Source organism: Aythya ferina, assembly GCF_964211825.1.
Source record: "Aythya ferina genome assembly, chromosome: 23".
NCBI classification, from domain to species: Eukaryota; Metazoa; Chordata; class Aves; order Anseriformes; family Anatidae; genus Aythya; species Aythya ferina.
Window position 1 is genome coordinate 6,793,113 of NC_140321.1, and position 18,430 is coordinate 6,811,542.

At 57.1% G+C, this 18,430-nt stretch overlaps 3 protein-coding genes across 7 annotated transcripts; 2 read left to right on the forward strand and 1 right to left on the reverse strand.

Moving 5' to 3' along the window:
- The first annotated feature begins 503 nt into the window (after positions 1–503).
- MLX (MAX dimerization protein MLX) lies at positions 504–4,934 on the forward strand. 3 transcript variants are annotated; one of them, XM_084496528.1, is made up of 9 exons: positions 504–574; positions 1,007–1,043; positions 1,180–1,269; positions 1,688–1,794; positions 2,088–2,187; positions 2,419–2,518; positions 2,817–3,018; positions 3,392–3,465; positions 3,526–4,934. In XM_084496528.1, exons 1-8 carry the CDS (start codon positions 530–532, stop codon positions 3,446–3,448), a joined length of 738 nt encoding a protein of 245 aa, XP_084352654.1. In that variant the 5' UTR covers positions 504–529; the 3' UTR covers positions 3,449–3,465; positions 3,526–4,934. The 3 variants fall into 3 exon arrangements, with proteins under 3 accessions (XP_084352654.1, XP_084352655.1, XP_084352653.1); XM_084496529.1 differs by having other exon boundaries at positions 3,392–3,468; positions 3,536–3,666; XM_084496527.1 differs by having other exon boundaries at positions 3,392–3,666.
- Positions 4,935–5,135: 201 nt separating this feature from the next.
- PSMC3IP (PSMC3 interacting protein) lies at positions 5,136–7,663 on the reverse strand. Of its 2 annotated transcripts, XM_084496530.1 has the most exons (9): positions 7,602–7,663; positions 7,424–7,527; positions 7,257–7,346; positions 7,060–7,171; positions 6,813–6,958; positions 6,291–6,344; positions 5,757–5,816; positions 5,612–5,672; positions 5,136–5,390 (listed from the first exon to the last, which is right to left on the reverse strand). In XM_084496530.1, the coding sequence occupies exons 1-8, from the start codon at positions 7,633–7,635 to the stop codon at positions 5,613–5,615; spliced, it is 660 nt and encodes a 219-aa protein (XP_084352656.1). In that variant the 5' UTR covers positions 7,636–7,663; the 3' UTR covers positions 5,136–5,390; position 5,612. The 2 variants fall into 2 exon arrangements, with proteins under 2 accessions (XP_084352656.1, XP_084352657.1); XM_084496531.1 differs by lacking the exon at positions 5,757–5,816 and having other exon boundaries at positions 5,136–5,672.
- Positions 7,664–8,882: 1,219 nt separating this feature from the next.
- On the forward strand, positions 8,883–17,893 carry CWC25 (CWC25 spliceosome associated protein homolog). 2 transcript variants are annotated; one of them, XM_084496533.1, is made up of 11 exons: positions 8,883–9,245; positions 9,623–9,716; positions 12,751–12,923; positions 13,187–13,423; positions 14,051–14,120; positions 14,473–14,594; positions 14,835–14,904; positions 15,375–15,565; positions 16,135–16,215; positions 16,808–16,969; positions 17,206–17,893. In XM_084496533.1, the coding sequence occupies exons 3-11, from the start codon at positions 12,889–12,891 to the stop codon at positions 17,318–17,320; spliced, it is 1,083 nt and encodes a 360-aa protein (XP_084352659.1). In that variant the 5' UTR covers positions 8,883–9,245; positions 9,623–9,716; positions 12,751–12,888; the 3' UTR covers positions 17,321–17,893. The 2 variants fall into 2 exon arrangements, with proteins under 2 accessions (XP_084352659.1, XP_084352658.1); XM_084496532.1 differs by lacking the exons at positions 8,883–9,245; positions 9,623–9,716 and adding an exon at positions 12,328–12,432.
- The last annotated feature ends 537 nt before the right edge of the window (positions 17,894–18,430 follow it).

Below are 18,430 nucleotides of genomic sequence, written 5' to 3' on the forward strand. Positions count from 1 at the left end.
CCCCTTGTCCCCTTGCTGTCCCCATCCCTGTCCCCGTGCTGCACCCCATCCCTGTCCCATCTCTGTCCCCGTGCTACCCCGTCCCCATCCCATCCCCACCCCCTTAACGTCCCCATCCCATCCCCATCCCTGTCCCCATCCCGTCCCCGTCCCTGTGCTGTCCCCTGTCCCTGTCCCGTTCCTGTCCCTGTCCCATCCCCATCCCATTCCCATCCCCTTGGTGCCCCCGTCCCCGTTCCCGTCCCCGCCCCCGCCGCCCCCCCCCGACCGTTCCCGGGGTCAGGGCCGAGGGAAGGCCGCGGCCGACGGCCTCTGCCCCAGGCCCGGCGCCCCCTGCGTCACAGTGACGTCAGCGCCGTTACGCAAGCACCGGGCAGCGACCCGGCCCCGTTCCCCTTCCCCCCGGCCCCGCCCCCTTCTCCCGGCCCCGGCCCCCGCCCCGGTCCCGTCCGGGCGCCCCCTGGCGGCTCCTCGGGACTGCATTTCCCATCAGCCCCCGCGGCGGGCACGTGACCGGGGCGGGCGGAAGATGGCGGAGCCGCCCGGGGCCGCGGCCGAGGACTCGTGGGGCAAGGTGAGAACGGGGGGAGGGGGGGGGGGGCACCGGGAACCGGGCACGGGCCTCACGGGGAGGGGCTGCGGGGGGGTGAAGGTCAAGGTGAGGGGCGGAGGGCAAAGGTCCAGGGGGCCCGGTAGGGCCCGGCTGAGCCCGGTGGGTCCCGGTTGGGCTCGGTTGAGCCCGGTTCGTCCCGGTGGGTCCCGGTTGAGCCTGGTTGGGTCCCGGTTGGTCCCTGTTGAGCCCTGTTCGGCCCGGTTGGGTCTCGTTTGGGCCCGGTTGGGGTCCGGTTGGGTCCCGGTTGAGCCCAATTGGGTCTCAGTTGGGCCCGGTTCATCCCGGTTGGGTCCCGGTTGAGCCCGGTTGGGTCCCGGTTCGGCCCTGTTGGGCCCGGTCGGGTCCCGTTGTGCCTGCTTGCGCTGACCGTCACCTTCTCCCCGCCGCCCCAAGGTGGACGCCGCCTACGGTGACAACGGCCTGGACTCGGGTAGGTGCCGCCGGGGCTCGGGGCTGCGGCCGGACCCGGCCCGGGGCTCCCCGGGACTCGGGGGGACGGCGGCGGGGAGAGGGGGGGGGGGCCGTGGCTGCCCCTCGCCCCTCACCGGCCGCCTGCCCGCCCGCAGCGCTGCTCGGGGACTGCGCCCGCAAGGGGAGCGTCGTGTCCCGTGCCAACAGCATCGGCTCCACCAGCGCCTCGTCCGTCCCCAACACGGGTGGGTTTTGGGGGCAGGCCCCCGGTCATTGCCTCTTCTGATCCCTACAGTTGGGTTTTGGGGTCCATCTCCTGGTCATTGTCTCCTCCGTCCCCATTATGGGTGGGTTTCGGGGTCTGTCTCCCAGTTCTTGCCTCCTTCCTCCCCCACATGGGTGGGTTTTGGGGTCTGTCTCCCAGTTATTCCCTCCTCTGTCCCCATCACAGGTGGGTTTTGGGGTCTGTCCTAGGTCATTCCGTTCATCCCCCTGCCCGCTGCCTGGCCCCATGTGGAGAGAACCAGGGGTGCCCTAGGGTTGTCCCCAAGTTGCCCCGGGGGTGTCCCCAAACTGTCCTGGGGGCCGTGGCAGAGCTGCAGGAGGAAGGGGCCCAGCTTGAGCCCCCCCCTCACGTGCTCACATTTTTTTGTCACCCCGCAGACGATGAGGACAGCGACTACCACCAGGAGCCCTACAAGGAGTCCTACAAGGACCAGCGCAGGCGGGCGCACACGCAGGCGGAGCAGAAGAGGCGAGATGCCATCAAGGTAACCCCGAGGCCATGGGAACGTGGTGGCTCACCGCTTCCTGGGCCCTGTGGCGCTCAGAACCCTGCTTTTTGTGCCCTTTTCCCTTTTTTTTTTTTGCTGCTGGATTTACTCTCCTAACCCTACGTGTGCCGGGAGCCGCCTTGGCTCCGTCTGGCTGCGTGGTGGGAGCTGGGATTTGGCCCCGTGTGAAACCACAGCAGATCTGGACACCCCAAACCCTGCGTGTGAGCCCTGGGTGGGGTGAGGTGTGTGACCCCACGCCCCAAACGCGGGGCTCTGCTTCCCCACAGAAAGGCTACGACGACTTGCAGGCCATCGTCCCCACCTGCCAGCAGCAGGACTTCTCCATCGGCTCCCAGAAGCTGAGCAAGGCCATCGTCCTCCAGAAAAGTGAGTCCTGAGGGGGGAGGGAGAGTAAAAAGGTGCTCCCAAATCCCAAAACACCCTGCAACAGCTCGGGGGGGGGCGGATCTTGTGGTCAGGGGAGGCCAGGTGCTGACCCACGGGAGAGTTGGGGCCACCAGGAGCTGGTGGTGCCCGGGCTCGGGTCTGCTGCTGCCCTGGGGGGTCTCGGGGGGCCGTGCGTGCTCCCAACGCCTCGCGCTGTGTTTTGTTGCTCAGCCATCGACTACATCCAGTTCCTGCACAAGGAAAAGAAGAAGCAAGAAGAGGAAGTTTCTATCCTCAGGAAAGAGGTGATGGCCCTGAAGATCATGAAAGTGTAAGCAAAGCTGTGCGCTCGCTGCCCTCTCCTTCCTGCTGCTTTTCTCCCCCGTCCTTGCGAGGCTCCTGTGGTGCTCCCAGCGCTCCCCAGGCAGCCCAGCACCCGGGGTACCAATGCTGCGCCTCCCCGCTGGCATCCCTCCTCGTTAGGGGCTCATTAGCAGGGCTCTGGCTCAGGCCAGCTGGTGGAGTTGAGCGTGAGGTGGATCTGAGTCTGAAAATGGATCTGCTCCCGGTGGCCGGGAGGCTGCAGCTGCCCGGAGTTTATTCACCCGCGGGCTCCTGGCTGGTTGCAGGAACTACGAGCAGATCGTGAAAGCTCACCAGGACAACCCGAACGAGGGGAAGGACCAGATCTCTGACCAGATGAAGTTCAACGTTTTCCAAGGCGTCATGGATTCCCTCTTCCAGTCCTTCAACGCCTCCATCTCAGTCACCAGCTTCCAGGAGCTCTCGGCCTGCGTCTTCAGCTGGATCGAGGAGCACTGCAAGCCCCAGGTGAGCACGGGCACCGGGCGAGCCAGGAGGGGCTTCTCCAGTCCTAACAGTTCCGTGATTGTAAGATCCCACCTCCAGCTGCCGGGCTGGAAGCTGGCCCCTGTAAAACAGTTCAGGAGGGGTCCTGCCCCTTCCCACCACGTCCTTAAGACACCCAAAAGTTTGCTGGGAGTTGAGAAGCCGTTGAGGGGGGTGAGGCACGCAGGCAGAGCAGGTCCTCGTTGTGCCGAGGCCACGCAGCCCAGGACCACGGAGGGGTGATCGCTTTCATGCACCGTGTGTGCCCCCTGATGGGGATTTTAGCAGGAGCAGCTCGCTGGGGAAGGGCTGCTCCTCCCCTGCAACAACTGACCCGGTCTCCTCTCTGCCCCAGACGCTCCGGGACATCGTCATCGGGGTCCTGCACCAACTGAAGAGCCAGCTGTACTGAGCCTTCCCTCACCAGCAGCTCCGGGGCTGCCGCCTCCTCGGTCCCTGCCGGAGCTGGGCACCGCCGGGAGAGGCCAGGCCGTGTCCCTCGGGGCTGTTCCTGAAGCTTCTCCATTTATTTATTGTGACTGCAAAACCAAAACGAGGCTGTGCACGCATCTCTGCTCCACAGGTACCGTCACAGCTGACGTTACCAAGTACTTCTAGGGACTTAGCAAAGGGAAAAAGGAAAAAAAAGTGTTTTGAATGTGTCTTGGCAGCCAGCAGGGAGTCCTTAGCTCAGGCAGGCGTTGTGGTTGGGTTTGCCTGGGCCACTGACTCTCCACAGCCACAGCCGGGCTGGCAGGACAGCTCTGCTCCGTAACAGGCTGGGCTAAAAACCCTTCTGCCCCTGGGAAATGAAAAAAGCAGGCATGCTAAAAGCTGTTGTAACACAAATTAGGAGGGTTCCACAGCTGCGGGCTCTCCATACCTCCCTCTGAAGCAGCTCTTAGGAGGGCAAGAGGCTGTCCTGGGCTTGCGGAGATGCTTTGGGGAGCTGCAGGAAGGATCAGCCCCTCACTGCCAGGGCTGTGCTCGCGGGGAGCAGCCGGGGGAGCCTCGCTGTCCTGACCTCTCTTTGTAGCCGTAAAAGCCCAGAAGGGAGCAGACTTTCTTTGCAGTCTTCTCCTGCTTGTGCTCGTTGAGATGTGCCTGGCTTCATCGCGCTTCAGGTCGTGACGTGGCCGTGCTGACCAGGGAAGTAGTGCAGTAGCCGCAGCCCCGCGCTGCCGGGAGCTCTCACTGCTCCTCCTTAGAACCATAGGATTTTTTTTTATACGTATATACGCATAACCAGCCTTGATTTTATTTTATAAATCACTGAAATCATTGTGAAGCCCTCTCGGTGTCAGCTTTGCAGACAGATCCTTGCTGGGACAGTGACCGTGCTGCACGCTGCAGCCCCACAGAGTGGGTGGAGCAGTGCAGGAGCCGTTTGCTGCTCTGGGGGTTTTTGGACCCCCTCCACAGCAGCAACACCTGCAGCAGGGTCTGGTCTCACTCATCACCTTCTTGCTACCCCTCCAGCAGCTATTTTAGGGTGTTTTTCCCCCTGTAATGCTGTTTCTCAGCTCCACGTTGTTGGTCGGGATGCTGCAGCTTGAGCTTGTTTAAGTTGCTCCTACCTGACTCGAGAGGAACCCTTCTGGGGATTAATTTTTATACGAGATTCTTCCCCAGCCCCCTTTTTTTGGGTGTTCTTTTCAATACAAAGCAGTGGAAGCCCCCGAGGAGCTGAGCCTGGGGGTGATGCCTGGAGTTGGTAGCGCAGGGGCAGCTGTGCCCCTGGAGGGGTTGCTTGGTGAGGAAGGAAAACGCTGCCGGGGGCTGAGAGCCTCTGCCAGAAGCAGCCCCCCCACCTCACGAGGAGGACGGGGGTTTTTACAGACCTGCCGTTATTTTTCTATGACGAGAAGTAATGAAATAAATTGTGCTGAATGTTTTAATGACATCTCTGCTTTGAGTTCTTGTGGCTGGGGTCCCAGAGCCTTTCCCTGGAGCAGGTAAGAGCTGGACACGCAGTTTCTGGCTCAGCTTTCAGGGCAGCAGCACCCTCCTGGCTCTCGCCTTCCCCCCCAGGCAGGGGAGCTGCACCCAAGGGTGGCCCTGCAGCACTCTGAACACAGAAGACACCACACCAAAGCATGTCTGGAACAAAAGCACGGTGTTTAATGAATCCTAGTCTGTGTACAGCTCCGTGCACCCCCTGGGAAGCCGCCCCCTGCCTTTCAGTTTGCTGAACTCCTGCTGGGGCTCTGCAGCCCCCACCAAACCCAGTTCATTCACCTGTACCAGGCACTCGCTTCCTCTTCTTGCTACACCACCAGAGCCTCCAAACCAGGGCAGTTACAGCTTCCTGGCCACAGCCCGGTGAAGACACCGGCCCTCAACAGGACACTGGGCTGAAAGTAAGGAAAAAAATGGCATTCCCTCGGCAAGGGAGAAAGGGAAAGGGCTCAGTGCTGAGTTAATCGTTCCACCAACCCTTCCAGGGGCAAAGCACTTAAAACAAACGCATACAAAAGATGCAGGACAAGCCCAAAAAAAAAAAAAACAGCCCAAAAACAGCAGCTGAGTTTCAGCAGCACGTTCTGTTCCCTGAAGTGAAGGCCTCCCTCAGCACCTCACACGGCTGCGGGCAGGGTGACGTTGTGGTCCTCGTCCGTTTCGATGCCAACCTCCTCCTGTGCAGGGACAAAGGGGGCTCGGGGCAGGATGGGTGCTGCTGGCAGAGCCCTCCCGGGGCGGAGCCAGGTGCTGGGACTTACAAAGAACTGCTTCTTGCTTTTGGGGTACCCCTCCAGGATGGCGTCGAGCAGCTCGGTCGCCTGGCAGGACACAGAGAGCCCTCAGGTCAGGCTCAGGGCTGACTCCCAGCCTCTGCTGCAGCTGCCTGGGACTGGCCCGCAGGGGGTGTCAGAGCCAGCACAGCTCAGGGAAAGGTGGAAACTGCTCTTTCTGATTCAAGGAGCATTCCTTTTGTTTCCGCAAGAAAAAACAATATTCAAAGACGTTTCTTACTCGGGTATTTCAGTGACACGGCCTTTCCCAGAGGCTTTGATACACGTTAGTCCTTACCAAGCCCGGGCGGCGCTCGGCAGTGAGCACAGAGCGCCTTAAATAGTCACAGTGCTTGCCTGAAGTGCCCCCAGTCTGTGTCACAGCTCACAGAACGCTTGCCAAGCAATTCTGCCGACTGTGCCTGTCCCATACAGGCACCAGTGTCATCATGGGACTCTCACTGCCACTGCTCCCCCCCACCAGAGCTGCCCACCCACCCTGTGTTCACTGCAGAGCCTTACCATCCGCTTCCTCTTCCTCCACTCCTTACAGTACAGCCTCTGCTCACTGCACACCTGCCAAGAGCAAGGCAAAGTGAGAACAACCCAGCCAGGAGCTGCTCTGCAGAGCCTCTGTAAGCCCAAAGCTGGGAAAGGTCTGGTTCCAAGGACGTCGTACATCTGGGCTATGGACAGAGGGGTTTCGGGCAGCAGGAGCGATCCCAAGCCTTCACTGGGACATGAATTGTGCCTTGTGACAGCTCAGGAGAGGGACAGGTTGAATTGATAAAGTGCCCAGTGACTGCCTGAAGCGAAGGCTTGCAAGGAAAAAAGAGCTCAGGCTACTTCAAGATATGTCTAAGGGACACATTTCCAAGATGCATGCGCAGGGCTCACACAGGAGCAGTTTGGGCCCAGCACCAACCTCTGGCATCCTGGGGCGAGCCAGGCCGGGAGCAGGGTAACCCAGCCAAGGGTTTGGTACATCTGGCCCCAACCTGGGCCCTGCTGCGTGCGCCCTGCTCAGCCCCAGCCCCTCTTCACCTTCTCTTTTTCCTCCGGCGTGACATGGTTGGTGGCAGACTTGATCCTCTCCAGCTTGTCCGCATAACCAGCGCAGTCCTTCCTCAGCTCCTCCACCTCCCGGGCCATCTCGGGCGTCGTCATGGAGCCGCTCAGCTCCCTCAGCTCTGCAAGGCAACACCGATCACCGGCAGGACCAGCCGCCGGCTCCCAGCCACCCAGCCCCGCAGCCCACGGCCGGCACCGGGGCCGTACCGGGAGCCCTCACCCGCTTCCATCTGCCGGCAGCCCTGCTGCAGAGCCTGCAGCTGAGCCGACAGCGCCGCGATCTCCCCGTCCAGCCCTCGCAGCTCCTCATCACTGGCGGCCGGGAGCTGCTCCTGGAAGGGGGGAGGGAAGCAGCAGGAGCTCAGCGGGGCTGGAGGGGGGGGACTGGGGCAGGGCTGGGGCCGGCCCGGAGCTCACCTGGTCGGCGAAATAAACCTTCTGCTTGCCGTACACCTTCTCGCGGATGCGGCCCTGCTGGGCCAGCTGCTCCAGCGCCTTCACCACGGCCTGAGAGAGGCGGGTGGTCAGCAAGGCCCCGCTCCCCGCCCCGCTAGGCCCAACCAGGCCCGGCCCGGCCCGCTCACCGCCTTGCCCAGGCCGTGCTCCCGCTGCAGGTTCCCGAAAACGTCCTGGGCGCTGTAGGGGCGGTTCTGCTCCCGCAGGTACCGCAGCAGGACGGCGGCGGCTCCTGGGGGACAGCGGCGCGGTCACCGCGGGCGGCCCCGGCCCCGCCGGGCGCCCCCCGGCCCCGCCGGCCCTCACCGCCCGCCGTGGGGCCCTCCCGCCCCTTGCTCATCCTCCTCCTCCGCCGCCCGCCGACCAAATGACGCGCTTCCGGCGCGGCGAGCGAACCACCCCCGACGATTGCAGCCAATCGGAGCGGGAGGGAGGAAGAGGGAAGGGCAGTTATTGGATGAGAGACGCGAAGCCACGCCCATAAATGGGAGGGGCGGGGGTGCGCGGGTTGTTTGAGAGCAGGGTCCGGGTCACGTGGTGTGTGTGTATGGGGGGGGGGGGGGGGGGGGCGTTGAGGCTCCCGAGGGAGCTCAGGTCTACCCAAAGGATTCCATTGGGAGCAGATGGGGGAAAGTGTCCAGGGCCCTGGTTAGGGTTAGGGTCATTAGGGTTCGGGTTAGCTCTGCCATTAGGGTTAGGGTTTGGGTTAGGGTTAGCTCTGTCATTTGGTTAGGGTTAAGGTTAGGGTTCAGGTTAGGGTTAGTGTCATTAGGGTCAGGGTCATTAGGGTTAGGGTCATTAAGGTTAGGGTTAAGGTTAGGGTCATTAGGCTTAGAGTTGGGGTTATTAGGGTTAGTGTTAAGGTTAGGGTTAGAGTTAGGGTTAAGGTTAGGGTCATTAGGGTTAAGGTTAGGGTTCGGGTTAGAGTTAGAGTTAGGGTTAAGGCTAGAGTTAGTGTCAGTAGGGTTAGGGTTTAGGTCAGTAGGGTTAGGGTCATTAGGGTTATGGTTAGGGTTAGATTTAGGGTTTGGGTTGTTAGGGTTTGGGTTAGGGCCATGAGGTTTAGCATTTTGGTTAGGGTTTGGGTCACAGTTACGATTAGGGTCAGGTTTAGGGTTATTGTTCCGGTTAGGGTTGTTTGGAAAGAGAGGAGGCTCAGAGTCCTGCGTCCTGTGGGGTTGCGTAAAGGCCCCCGGGGCCCTTCAGCTGTCCCCAAGGCTCCCGTTGGGATCTCCCCGCTCTGGCCCCAGCGCCGCCCCCGCTGCTCCCCGAGGTCCCCCTCAGCGGCGCGCCGGAAGTGACGTCATCAAACGGCGCCACGGCCCGGGGCCTAGCGACGGCGGCGACCGCGACCGGGGGCACCGGGGGGGGAGGCGGGATCCCGGACCCCAGCCCCGGGCCCCGGCCCCGGCCCCGGCAGCCGCCCCCCGCCCCCCGCCTGCCCCGGGAGCCGGTGGGTGGGATCCGGCCGGTACCGGAGGCCTGGAGCGGGGCTGGGGGGGGCCCGGCCGTTAACGGGTGTTGGGTGAGGTGGGCCCGGCACCGGGTGCATGGGCCTGTGGGGTGGGGGCGGGCACAGCTCGGTCTCCGCACCTACAGCTCGTTATCCCCACTTATAATTCATTATTCCTTTGCTTCATTACCTTAATTACACGTCCCGGCGCTCCCTGCCTGTGGCGCGTTACCTCTGGGGTGAATTATTTTACCCTGCAGCCTTTGATGTCTGCCTGGTGCTAAATAAAACGTTTGTGCTCGTCCTCACAGGGCCCGGCCCGGCTGGAAGGCGGCGGTGAGGCTCTGGGTGTCGGCGTTTCCCTTCCCTGCAGCCTCTGGACTGTCAGCGGGGAAGGCAGTGAGGCCGCGGGCAGCACCACAGCTGCTCCCTGCGGGGTTTGGGTGAGGCCCTGAGCACACAGGGGCACGGCCAGGCACCTTCGGAGGCTCCCTGAGGTGGGTGCTTCCAGGTATTCTGTTTTCCTACTCCATCACGAGGTGCTGTAAGAGAAAACAAGGTGGGAAGTGGTTGGCGTGTCCCCCAGGGGCCTGTGAGCAGGTGTGGTGTGAGGCCTGGGGCTGGTGAGGCTGGGAGGAGGTCAAAGAGAGGGAATTCCTGTGGGAGCTGTGCCGCAGGTGCATTGAGCACAAGGCCTGGAATGCAGCAGGTGCTGCCCAGGTGGGGGTATAGCTCAGGGGTAGAGCATTTGACTGCAGATCAAGAGGTCCCCGGTTCAAATCCGGGTGCCCCCTCCCCTTTTCCTCCTCTTTTTGCCCCCAAAAGGTCCATCTGGGGCTTCTCAGTTGACTGCTTTCCCCTGAACTCTCTGCAGGGAACATCCTCTGGCAGATGTGGCGGTAGCCAGGCAGCAAGAAGAAGATTGACAGGAGAAGAGGACTGGCACCGTGGAGGTTGTGAGCAGAGAGGTATTTCCTTCAGTGTTTTTTGTGCTGGGAGCAATTTGTTGATGTGCTGGAATTGTTTGGAATGAGCGGAAAACTTCCAGCCGTGGAGGAGACTGCCACAGGGGGTATAGCTCAGTGGCAGAGCATTTGACTGCAGATCAAGAGGTCCCTGGTTCAACTCCAGGTGCCCCCTCTTTTTCTTGTCTTTTTCAACCAGCTTGTGGCCCAGGAAAGCTCAGGGCTTCTGCTCTGAGTTGCTCTGCGCTGTTTTTGTCTAAATTTGCAATTTTCTATAGTAACACTTTGCAGAAATAATGTCCATTGCCCTGTCCAAGCTGCTGTTGGGGTGATGAATCTTAACCCATGGTCAGACACTGGCTGTGTATAAATGTTTCTAAAACCACCTGGTGCAGGTGTCACTCCAGGGGGTATAGCTCAGTGGCAGAGCATTTGACTGCAGATCAAGAGGTCCCTGGTTCAACTCCAGGTGCCCCCTCTTTTTATTGTGCTTTTTTCCAGGAAAAAGGAGGAGGCGTTTGCCTCATTTTTAGATCCTGTGAGCTACTGTTTGGCCAAAGGGCTGGTCTCTGAACCAAACCCAGGACAGAGCATTAATCTAAAAACTCAGCCAAATTTGTATGCGTGTCAGTGACTAAGCAAAGGCACGATGCTGCCTTCTGGGCTGTAGGAGTTATTTTGATCAGCCAAGAGACTGCAGTCGTTCTATACTTTGTCTCCTGTATTGATTCTCTGAATATACTTTGGCATGCGCATTTTAATGCAAAGGAGTCTGTCAAATAAAAAAAACAACTGAGCTCTCTGTGATTTTTGTTTTTGTTGTTGTTGTTGTTGTTGTTGTTGTTTTTTTTCCTGCACCTTTCTGGTTGCTACCCAAGGGGGTATAGCTCAGTGGCAGAGCATTTGACTGCAGATCAAGAGGTCCCTGGTTCAACTCCAGGTGCCCCCTCTTTTTATTGTCTTTTTCAACCTGCCTTTTACTTAGGAGAGTTCAGGGCTTCTGCTCCAAGCAGCTCTGTGCTGTCTGTGTGTTTTTGTGTGAGATGTAATTCTCTGTAGTATCTCTTTGCAGAAATGATGTCCATTACTCCGTCCAGGCTGCTGCCAAGTTAATGAATCTTAACCCGCGGTCAGACACTGGCTGTGTATAAATGTTTTTAAAACCACCTAGTGCAGGTGTCACTCCAGGGGGTATAGCTCAGTGGTAGAGCATTTGACTGCAGATCAAGAGGTCCCTGGTTCAACTCCAGGTGCCCCCTCTTTTAAATGTCCTTTTCAGCCAGCCTTTGGCCCAGGAAAGCTCAGGGCTTCTGCTCTGAGTTGCCCTGCGCTGTTTTTGTCTAAGTTTGCAATTTTCTGTAGTAACTCTTTGCAGAAATTACATCCATTGCCCTGTCCAGGCTGCTGTCAAGTTAATGAATCTTAACCCGTGGTCAGACGCTGGGTGTGTATAAGTGCTTTTAAAACCACCTGGTGCAGGTGTTCCTTCAGGGGGTATAGCTCAGTGGTAGAGCATTTGACTGCAGATCAAGAGGTCCCTGGTTCAACTCCAGGTGCCCCCTCTTTACCTCCTTTTCCATCCTTTCTTCTTTACAGACAGAATAGGGAGAGACCTTCTTATTCCCCAGAGGTTTTAGAGGTTACTTCACATTCTTTTGCCAATCTGTCATGGTTTCAGCTGGGAGAGAACTAATTTTATTAGTTAAGGCTTGTATGATGCTGTGGTTTGGATTTTTGATGAAAACAGTAGTGATAATGTTTTAGTTGCTGCAAAGCAGTGCTCACCCAGAACCGAGGACTCTTCTCCTGCTGCCCTGCTGGGAGAAGGCTGGGAATGAACAAGCCAGGAGGGGAGCAGAGATCAAGACAGCTGCCCCACACTGGCCAACAAAATGCTCCGTACCATCTGATGCCGGGCAATAAAAGCTGGGGTAAAGGAGGGGGGGTGGCAACATCGGGAGCTTCTTGGGCAGCCAAATGCCGTCGCGTTTGATGAGCTGTGGAAGTGATGAGCCACTGGAAGTGGCTGAACGCCTGCCAGCTGATGGGAAAGGCTGGATTCATTCCTCGTTTTGCTTTGTTTGTGGGCACAGCTTGTGCTGTACCTAATAAACCATTGTATTTATTACAACCCCTGACTTCTCGCATTGTTCCCTGTCGGGTTCTCCTCCCCGTCCCACCGGGGCAGAGCGAGCTGGAAGCAGCCGCGCGGTTCCCAGCCCCCTGCCAGCTTTACACCACAACACCAGCTCTCACCTTCCTATTCCTCCTGGCTTTTTGCTTTACACACAAGCGCCAGAGGCGATGCAGACGGAGCAGTAACCGAGATAAACACCGAGCACCACGGCTTGGAGGAAGCCGGGATTAACGCAGCCGGGCGCTGGCTCCCGCCCCTGGGGGGACTCGAACCCTGGACCTTCGGCTCCGCGGGCAGCCGCGCTCCCCCTGCGCCACGCCCCAGCCGCCGCGGGCGCGCGTGGCTCCGGGGCAGGGCGCCGGGCTGGGAGCCCGGAGGACCCGGGTTCGAATCCCGCCGCGGGCAGAACCGGCCCCGGGGGGGTTCCTAAGGCCGGGCCCTACTCCTCCGCTTCCTTCCGCCATCAGCGGCGCGGCGGAAGTGACGTCGTCAGCCGGCGCCACGCCCCGGTGACGAGAGGCGGCTGGAGCCCGGCGGGGAGGGGAGCGCGGAGCGAGCGGCGCCATGGGGGGGGGCGACCTGGTGAGGGGGGGTCCGGCCGGGGCGGGGGAGGCCTCGGGTACCGGTATCGGGCCTCGAGGGATCCTGACAGGGCCTCGGGGGGGCTGGGAAGGGCCCTAGGGGTGCGGGCTCCGGGCCCGTGGGCTCCTGGAGCAGGCCCCGGGCCTCCGGTACCGGCCCCGGGCCTCGGGGTGTGGGCCTCGGGCCCCGAGGGATCGGGACAGGGCCTCGGGGTGTGGGTTTAGGGCCCGGTCCCGCTCGGGGGGATCCCGAGGCCGTTCCCCGGCCCCTTATCGGGGTGCTAAGTCAAGGCCCTGCTGTGGTTGTCGCCCCCCGCAGAACCTGAAGAAGAGCTGGCACCCGCAGACCCTGCGCAATGTGGAGAAGGTGTGGAAGGCCGAGCAGAAGCATGAGGCCGAGCGGAAAAAGATCGAGGAGCTGCAGCGGGAGCTGCAGGAGGAGCGGGCCCGCGAGGAGATGCAGCGCTACGCCGAGGACATGGGCACTGTCAGGTGAGGAGCAGCCGCGGAGCCCACAGCACAGCACCCACAGCCTGCTGGGGACTGGTGCTGCCTGGTGGGGTGCTCCGTGCCCTGCTGGTGCCCCTGAGGGATGTATTTTCTGCACTGTTTTTAACGTGTGCGATGCAGAAAGTCTTCTGTTCACCTTCGTAAGCCAGCGCTTTAAGTTTTACCTTTTAGTTTTACCTTTAGAAGGGAAAAGTTTTACCGTTAGAGCTCTGTAATAGAGAATAAGACGCTCTTGTTTGCAACAGGAAAAGAGAAGAGAAGCTGGAGTGGATGTACCAGGGTCCTGGGGGCATGGTCAACAGAGAGGAGTACCTGATGGGTCGCCCCGTGGACAAATACGTCTTTGAGAAGACAGAAGACAAGGATGCGGGCTGTTCCAACGAGACCGGGCTTCTCCCAGGCTCCATTTTTGCCAAGTCTGGTGCCAATTCTGTTCTAGACATGGCAAACAAAATCCGTGAGGATCCGCTCTTCATGATCAGGTACCAAACATGGGGGTGAAAGCAGCAGTAGATCAGACAAAACGTTCGTGACAGTAACTTGATAAGAACTATCTTAGTTCTTTACTTAAAGAATGCTGCTAAGTTTGTTCCTCAAAGTTTTATCTGTTTGTTTGTGAGCTTTAGGTTGCAGGTGCCAGTCCTGGCTGCAGAGAGTTCACCAGCCACTTACTTGACTAGCAGGCTTTTGGTTGTGTGTTCTAGACACAGCAACAAGTCAAATAACGTGTTCGAGTCAGTTTGCTGCTTTTCAGTAGTTTTTCTAACTTGAATTCAACAAAGATTGACATTCTTCCTTGATTCATCTCTGCAAACTTATGTTACCCTCCTATGTGTGTGTGAATTGATCTGGTTTGCTCTGAGAGTTCAGCCATTTAACAGTGTTGTAGCCCAGTGGATGGTAACAGAACGATTTTTTTTTACCCTTATAGTTGTGCTCTCGTGGAAAAGAAAAGGACAGACTTCATCTTAGTTGGACCTGTTTTGCTGAATGTACCAAATTTGCCTGTTTTTCTGCTTTATGTGTTTTTAGAGGTTGTTCTTGGGGTCTTGAAATATACTTTGAGTTGCTTGCAAATACTAGTTTAATTTTCTTTTATTCTGCTTTAGAAAGAGAGAGGAGGAGAAGAAGAGAGAAGTTCTGAATAATCCTGTGAAAATGAAGAAAATCAAAGAACTGGTAGGTTTATCTCCGTACTCCTCCACAGACTCAAAGCGCTGAACCGAGGACAGGTTCATAGGTCAAGTTAATATTTAGGAGAAGGAGCTGAGTTCCATTTCCTGACTTTCATAGGAAAACAGAATAAATTCAGCTTTGTCTGATCCCCGTATAATAGGACAAGGTTCCTTATCAGTCTGTCAGCAACAATTAATTTCTCGTCCTTTTGGATTCAGTGGTATTTTTCTCTTCCTGCTCCTAAGCTGTGCTTTTTTAGCTAGTGATTTACTTACTTTGCCCTTGCCTTGTGATGCTGACTGCACGAGTGTAGGGACAGTAATTATTGCTAATGAGATAGTGTTTTGCTTTATAGCTGCAAAACAGCTTGGATAAAAAAAAGAAGAAGAAAGAGAAGAAGAAGAAGCACAAGAAACATCGACATCGCAGTTCTAGCAGTGAAAGTGCCAGCAGTGATGATGAGCGAAGCAAAGCTAGGTATGTTTTGAGGTGTTGTAATAAAAATACCTCATGTCCTGTTTCAGTTGGCTGTTTTTCTTGTCTTTCTAATCCTCTGCAAGCCTTATCTTTCTAATTAATGCTCTTAATTTGCCTAACCATTTCTCTATTGTTACTTCATTGTTTTTGCATTAAGTTATTTTTATGACATTTTAATGTAAAAAATATTATGTTATTGAGCTCATCTGCATCAAAACTACTGCTCTGTTTTCTCGTTAGGTCTCAGAAGAAGATGAACAGTTCCTCCTGGAAACCTGCTCCTACCAAAGTCCCAGGATATGGCTTACAGGTAAGGACCCGTGTTTCACACAGCTTTCAGCAGCAAATTCCTGGGTTAGGGAAGAGCAAGAGTTGAGGCAGCTTGTTGCAAGAGGCTGCTCCACTAAGTAGAAGGGGATTATGATTTAAGAAAGTTCAATTTGGAGCCATCCAAGCCTTGAAACCGAAGCTGTTCAGATGCTGGTAGGACATTTATTCTCTCTGAACTCAGTTTAGGATTTATTTAGTTTCTCTTACCAGGGTCACGCGTCTGTGTAAATGCTGTGCTTAATTGTCAGAACAATTTCAGTATGATACACCGTAAGTTAAACTGTCTTCTTAGGTGAAGGCTTTAATAAGAACCTAGGAAATTAGATAAGTAAACACAAACAAAAATGTTTTTTGTGGTTCCTGCCCTTGGTCTAACCTGAGGTCTCCTCTGTAGCCTCGCTGTGATGCTCTCAGGGGACATCTGTCCTGAAGGTCACTTTTGCATTCCAGGTAAGGGACTCTGATCTGAGCCACAAGTCTCGGAGTTCCCCAGCTGCCAGCCAGGAGAGGGCCCCCCACAAGCACCGGGATCGCTCCAGGTCCAGAAGCCAGTCCCGCTCACCGCAGAGACGTGGGAGCAAGAAGAGCACAGAACAGTCGGGGTGCAGGGGATCGAGGTCTCCATCCAGGCACAGCAAACAGTGAGTGGAGCTGACACGGGGAAACATAAACTAGGGGCTGCTGGTGGGGGCGGTTCTCAGGAATCAAAAGCTCTGTTACTCAGTCTCCTCCTGCCACCGTGGTCAGTTCTGGGTGTAAAGGCAGGAGCTGCACAGCTGTACGAGTGCAGAAACACACAGGTTAGCAGCTGGAGGGGCCCTGTTGTCTGCAACGTGCTGCTCGTTTGCGACAGCCTCCTCCTGGGTGCACACATTAGGCAGTGCTTATGACTGTACTTAATTTGGGCCCCTAATTTCCTTTAGAAGGTACTTGTAATTGCTGAATTACCCCTACTAAACGCTGATAAAAATCAGATACCAAGTGCTCGTTGCTTGCTAATGAAATAATTAAATCAGATTAAAAATATGACTCAGTACACGATTACTTTCCATTAACATTTGCTTACAAAGCAGCCAGGTAACGGTCCTGTAGTTCTGGGAGAGATTTTAGTTTCAGAATGTGTACAAAAAATCCAGGTAACATTTAGAGGTGTAATAACGTATGTTTTGTTCATCTGTCCTAAAAAGAGGTATTTTTGTGTTACAAACAGCAATCGAGAGGAGAAAGGAAGAGCCAGAAGCCCTTCCCCTAAAAAGAGCTACCGACGACAGCACGTTCCAGGGTACACGAGGTAAGCAAAATGTTGTCCCTGTGCTTTTGGGGGGGAAGTTGCCCCAAAGACTGTGAAACAATTGGGTGTAATTTGTGAATCAAATTTGCTCTGTTGTCTAAAATAGATTGTATCAGATGTCGGGAAAGTCAGACAGAGAGTGACGAAGTGCTCAGCTCAGTGCTCTGGAGCTTGGTTGTTCGTTAACTCCTTGGACAGCTTCCCAAACCGATTCACGGGGCTGCTGGCTCGCCATATGTCTCGCATCACTTTGCAAGGCAGTAATGCGAAGAAAGGCTTTGTCCTACGGGCTGTTAATTAGAGGCATTCTGGTTTACTGTCATCAGGAAAAGGTGACCTTGACAGCATCACCTTACCAGTCAATTAAAAATGAGAAGGCTGAAAGGAAGAGAAAAACAGCCTTTCCTGGGGGCATGGTAGAGCAGAATGTTTAGACTTGAACTTGCAAGATTTGCTGATTGGGTACCAAAGGAAAAGCCATGTTAAACACCCCCAATTTTGAGGGGCATAACTCGTAAAGAATGTAAAAGGAAGAGAGGGTTGTGGCCTAGCAGAGTTTTATTTACAGTAGTGGTGTTTTCTACACATGTAGAAAGATCTCTCCGGAGGAACTGGAGCGTAAACGCCAGGAAATGATGGAAAATGCCAAGTGGCGGGAAGAAGAGAGAGCAAACAACCTCAGGAAACACCGAAAGGAGGAGGAGCTGGAACGAGAGCTGGAGAAGCTGGACTCCCGGGACGGAAAGTTCTTGCAGTGAGTGTCTATTATCTGTGTTTTCATTCCGGGGAAATACAGACCACATCTTCTCAGGAGTGGGTGGTGGAACCAGCATTTGAGATGCTCAGATTATGGTGTAGATCTGTCTATATCTTTTTAAGCAGTAAAACTAGGGACATCTAGTTCTTCTAAATTCTGTTAATTAATCTCAAAAATATTGTAAACTTCTGTGGTAACCTGTCTAATTTTTTGATTCATTATTCTTTCTGCAGTCGCTTAAAACTAGAGAGCGCGTCTACTTCCACTCTAGAGGACCGAGTAAAGCGCAACATCCACTCCCTTCAGAGAACTCCCGCAGCCTTGGAAAAAAACTTTATGCAGAGATGAAACTTGTTCTCCCCCTGCTCCTGTGCAGGAGCTAAGCGGACACGTATCCCCAAAGGTGAGAGGCCTCCAGCCCAGGCTCACTGCTCTCTCCAGGACCAGTTTCCACCTCCCAAAGAGGTGCTGGATTTCTGTGCTGCGGGGTGCTCCGGACTTCTGGCGCTGCGCCTCCCTGGGTGATGCCCTCACCCTCGCCAACACGCCGTAGCTGGAGGAGCTGCGCGCCCTGGCGTTCCCTAGCCTAGTGCCCGAGCTCTCCCTGTTCTCTCCACCTCGCGTGGTTCCGTTTTTTGTACATCCTCAGCGCTGGGCTCTGCGGGGCGGCAGCTGCTGCGTCAGGCTCCTGCAGGCTCCTTTGGCTGAGCGAAGCCGTGCTTCTGGCAGCCCTCACGGCCCACCCCGACCCCCTGTGGGCCCGGTGCGTGGCACAGCCCCGGCCCAGGGAGGGGGTCGTTCCCGGTGGGGGCAGCTCCGGAGGGGAGGGCGAGGAGCGGAGCTGTGACCACACAGCATACGGGTGTGGGGTCGGTGCGCGGCGGCAGAGGGCTGTGCTTGCAATAGAGCCGTTCCTACCGAGCCGTCTGTCCCGGAGCCGTCCTTTCCGAGCCGTTCGTGCCGCCCCTGCCCCTTCCCGTGCCGCTGGGGGGGCGCCGGGGCCGTACGGAACCGTGGAGCCGCACCGGGGGCTCCTTCTAGTAGCGGCCCGTGACGTCAGCAGCGGCCCATTCATAATTCCAGCCGCCTCGCCGCTCATTGGTCCATCCCCGCGGGGGGGCGTGGCCCAGGCGGGGACGTCCCGCCAGCTGGGCGAGACCACCTCGGGGCAGGGAGGGAGAGGGGGGCGGATTTTATCTGCCCGTTCTTTTTCCAGCGGCCGCTCCTCGCCGAGCCGCCCGCCGCAACCCAACCCCGTTTCGTTTCGCTGCGCTCCGCTCGCACCGGGGCTAACCGGTGACCGGCTCCGTTTCGCCGCCCGTTCAGCACCCCCGTTATTTATCCCCCCCCCCTCCGCTCCGCCATATGGTCCCTCCCAGCCCCGCCCCCTCCCTCCGCCATCTTGGCGCCCCCTCAGCGCGGCGCCGCCGGGGCTCGGCCGGGCGCGGCGGAACGAAC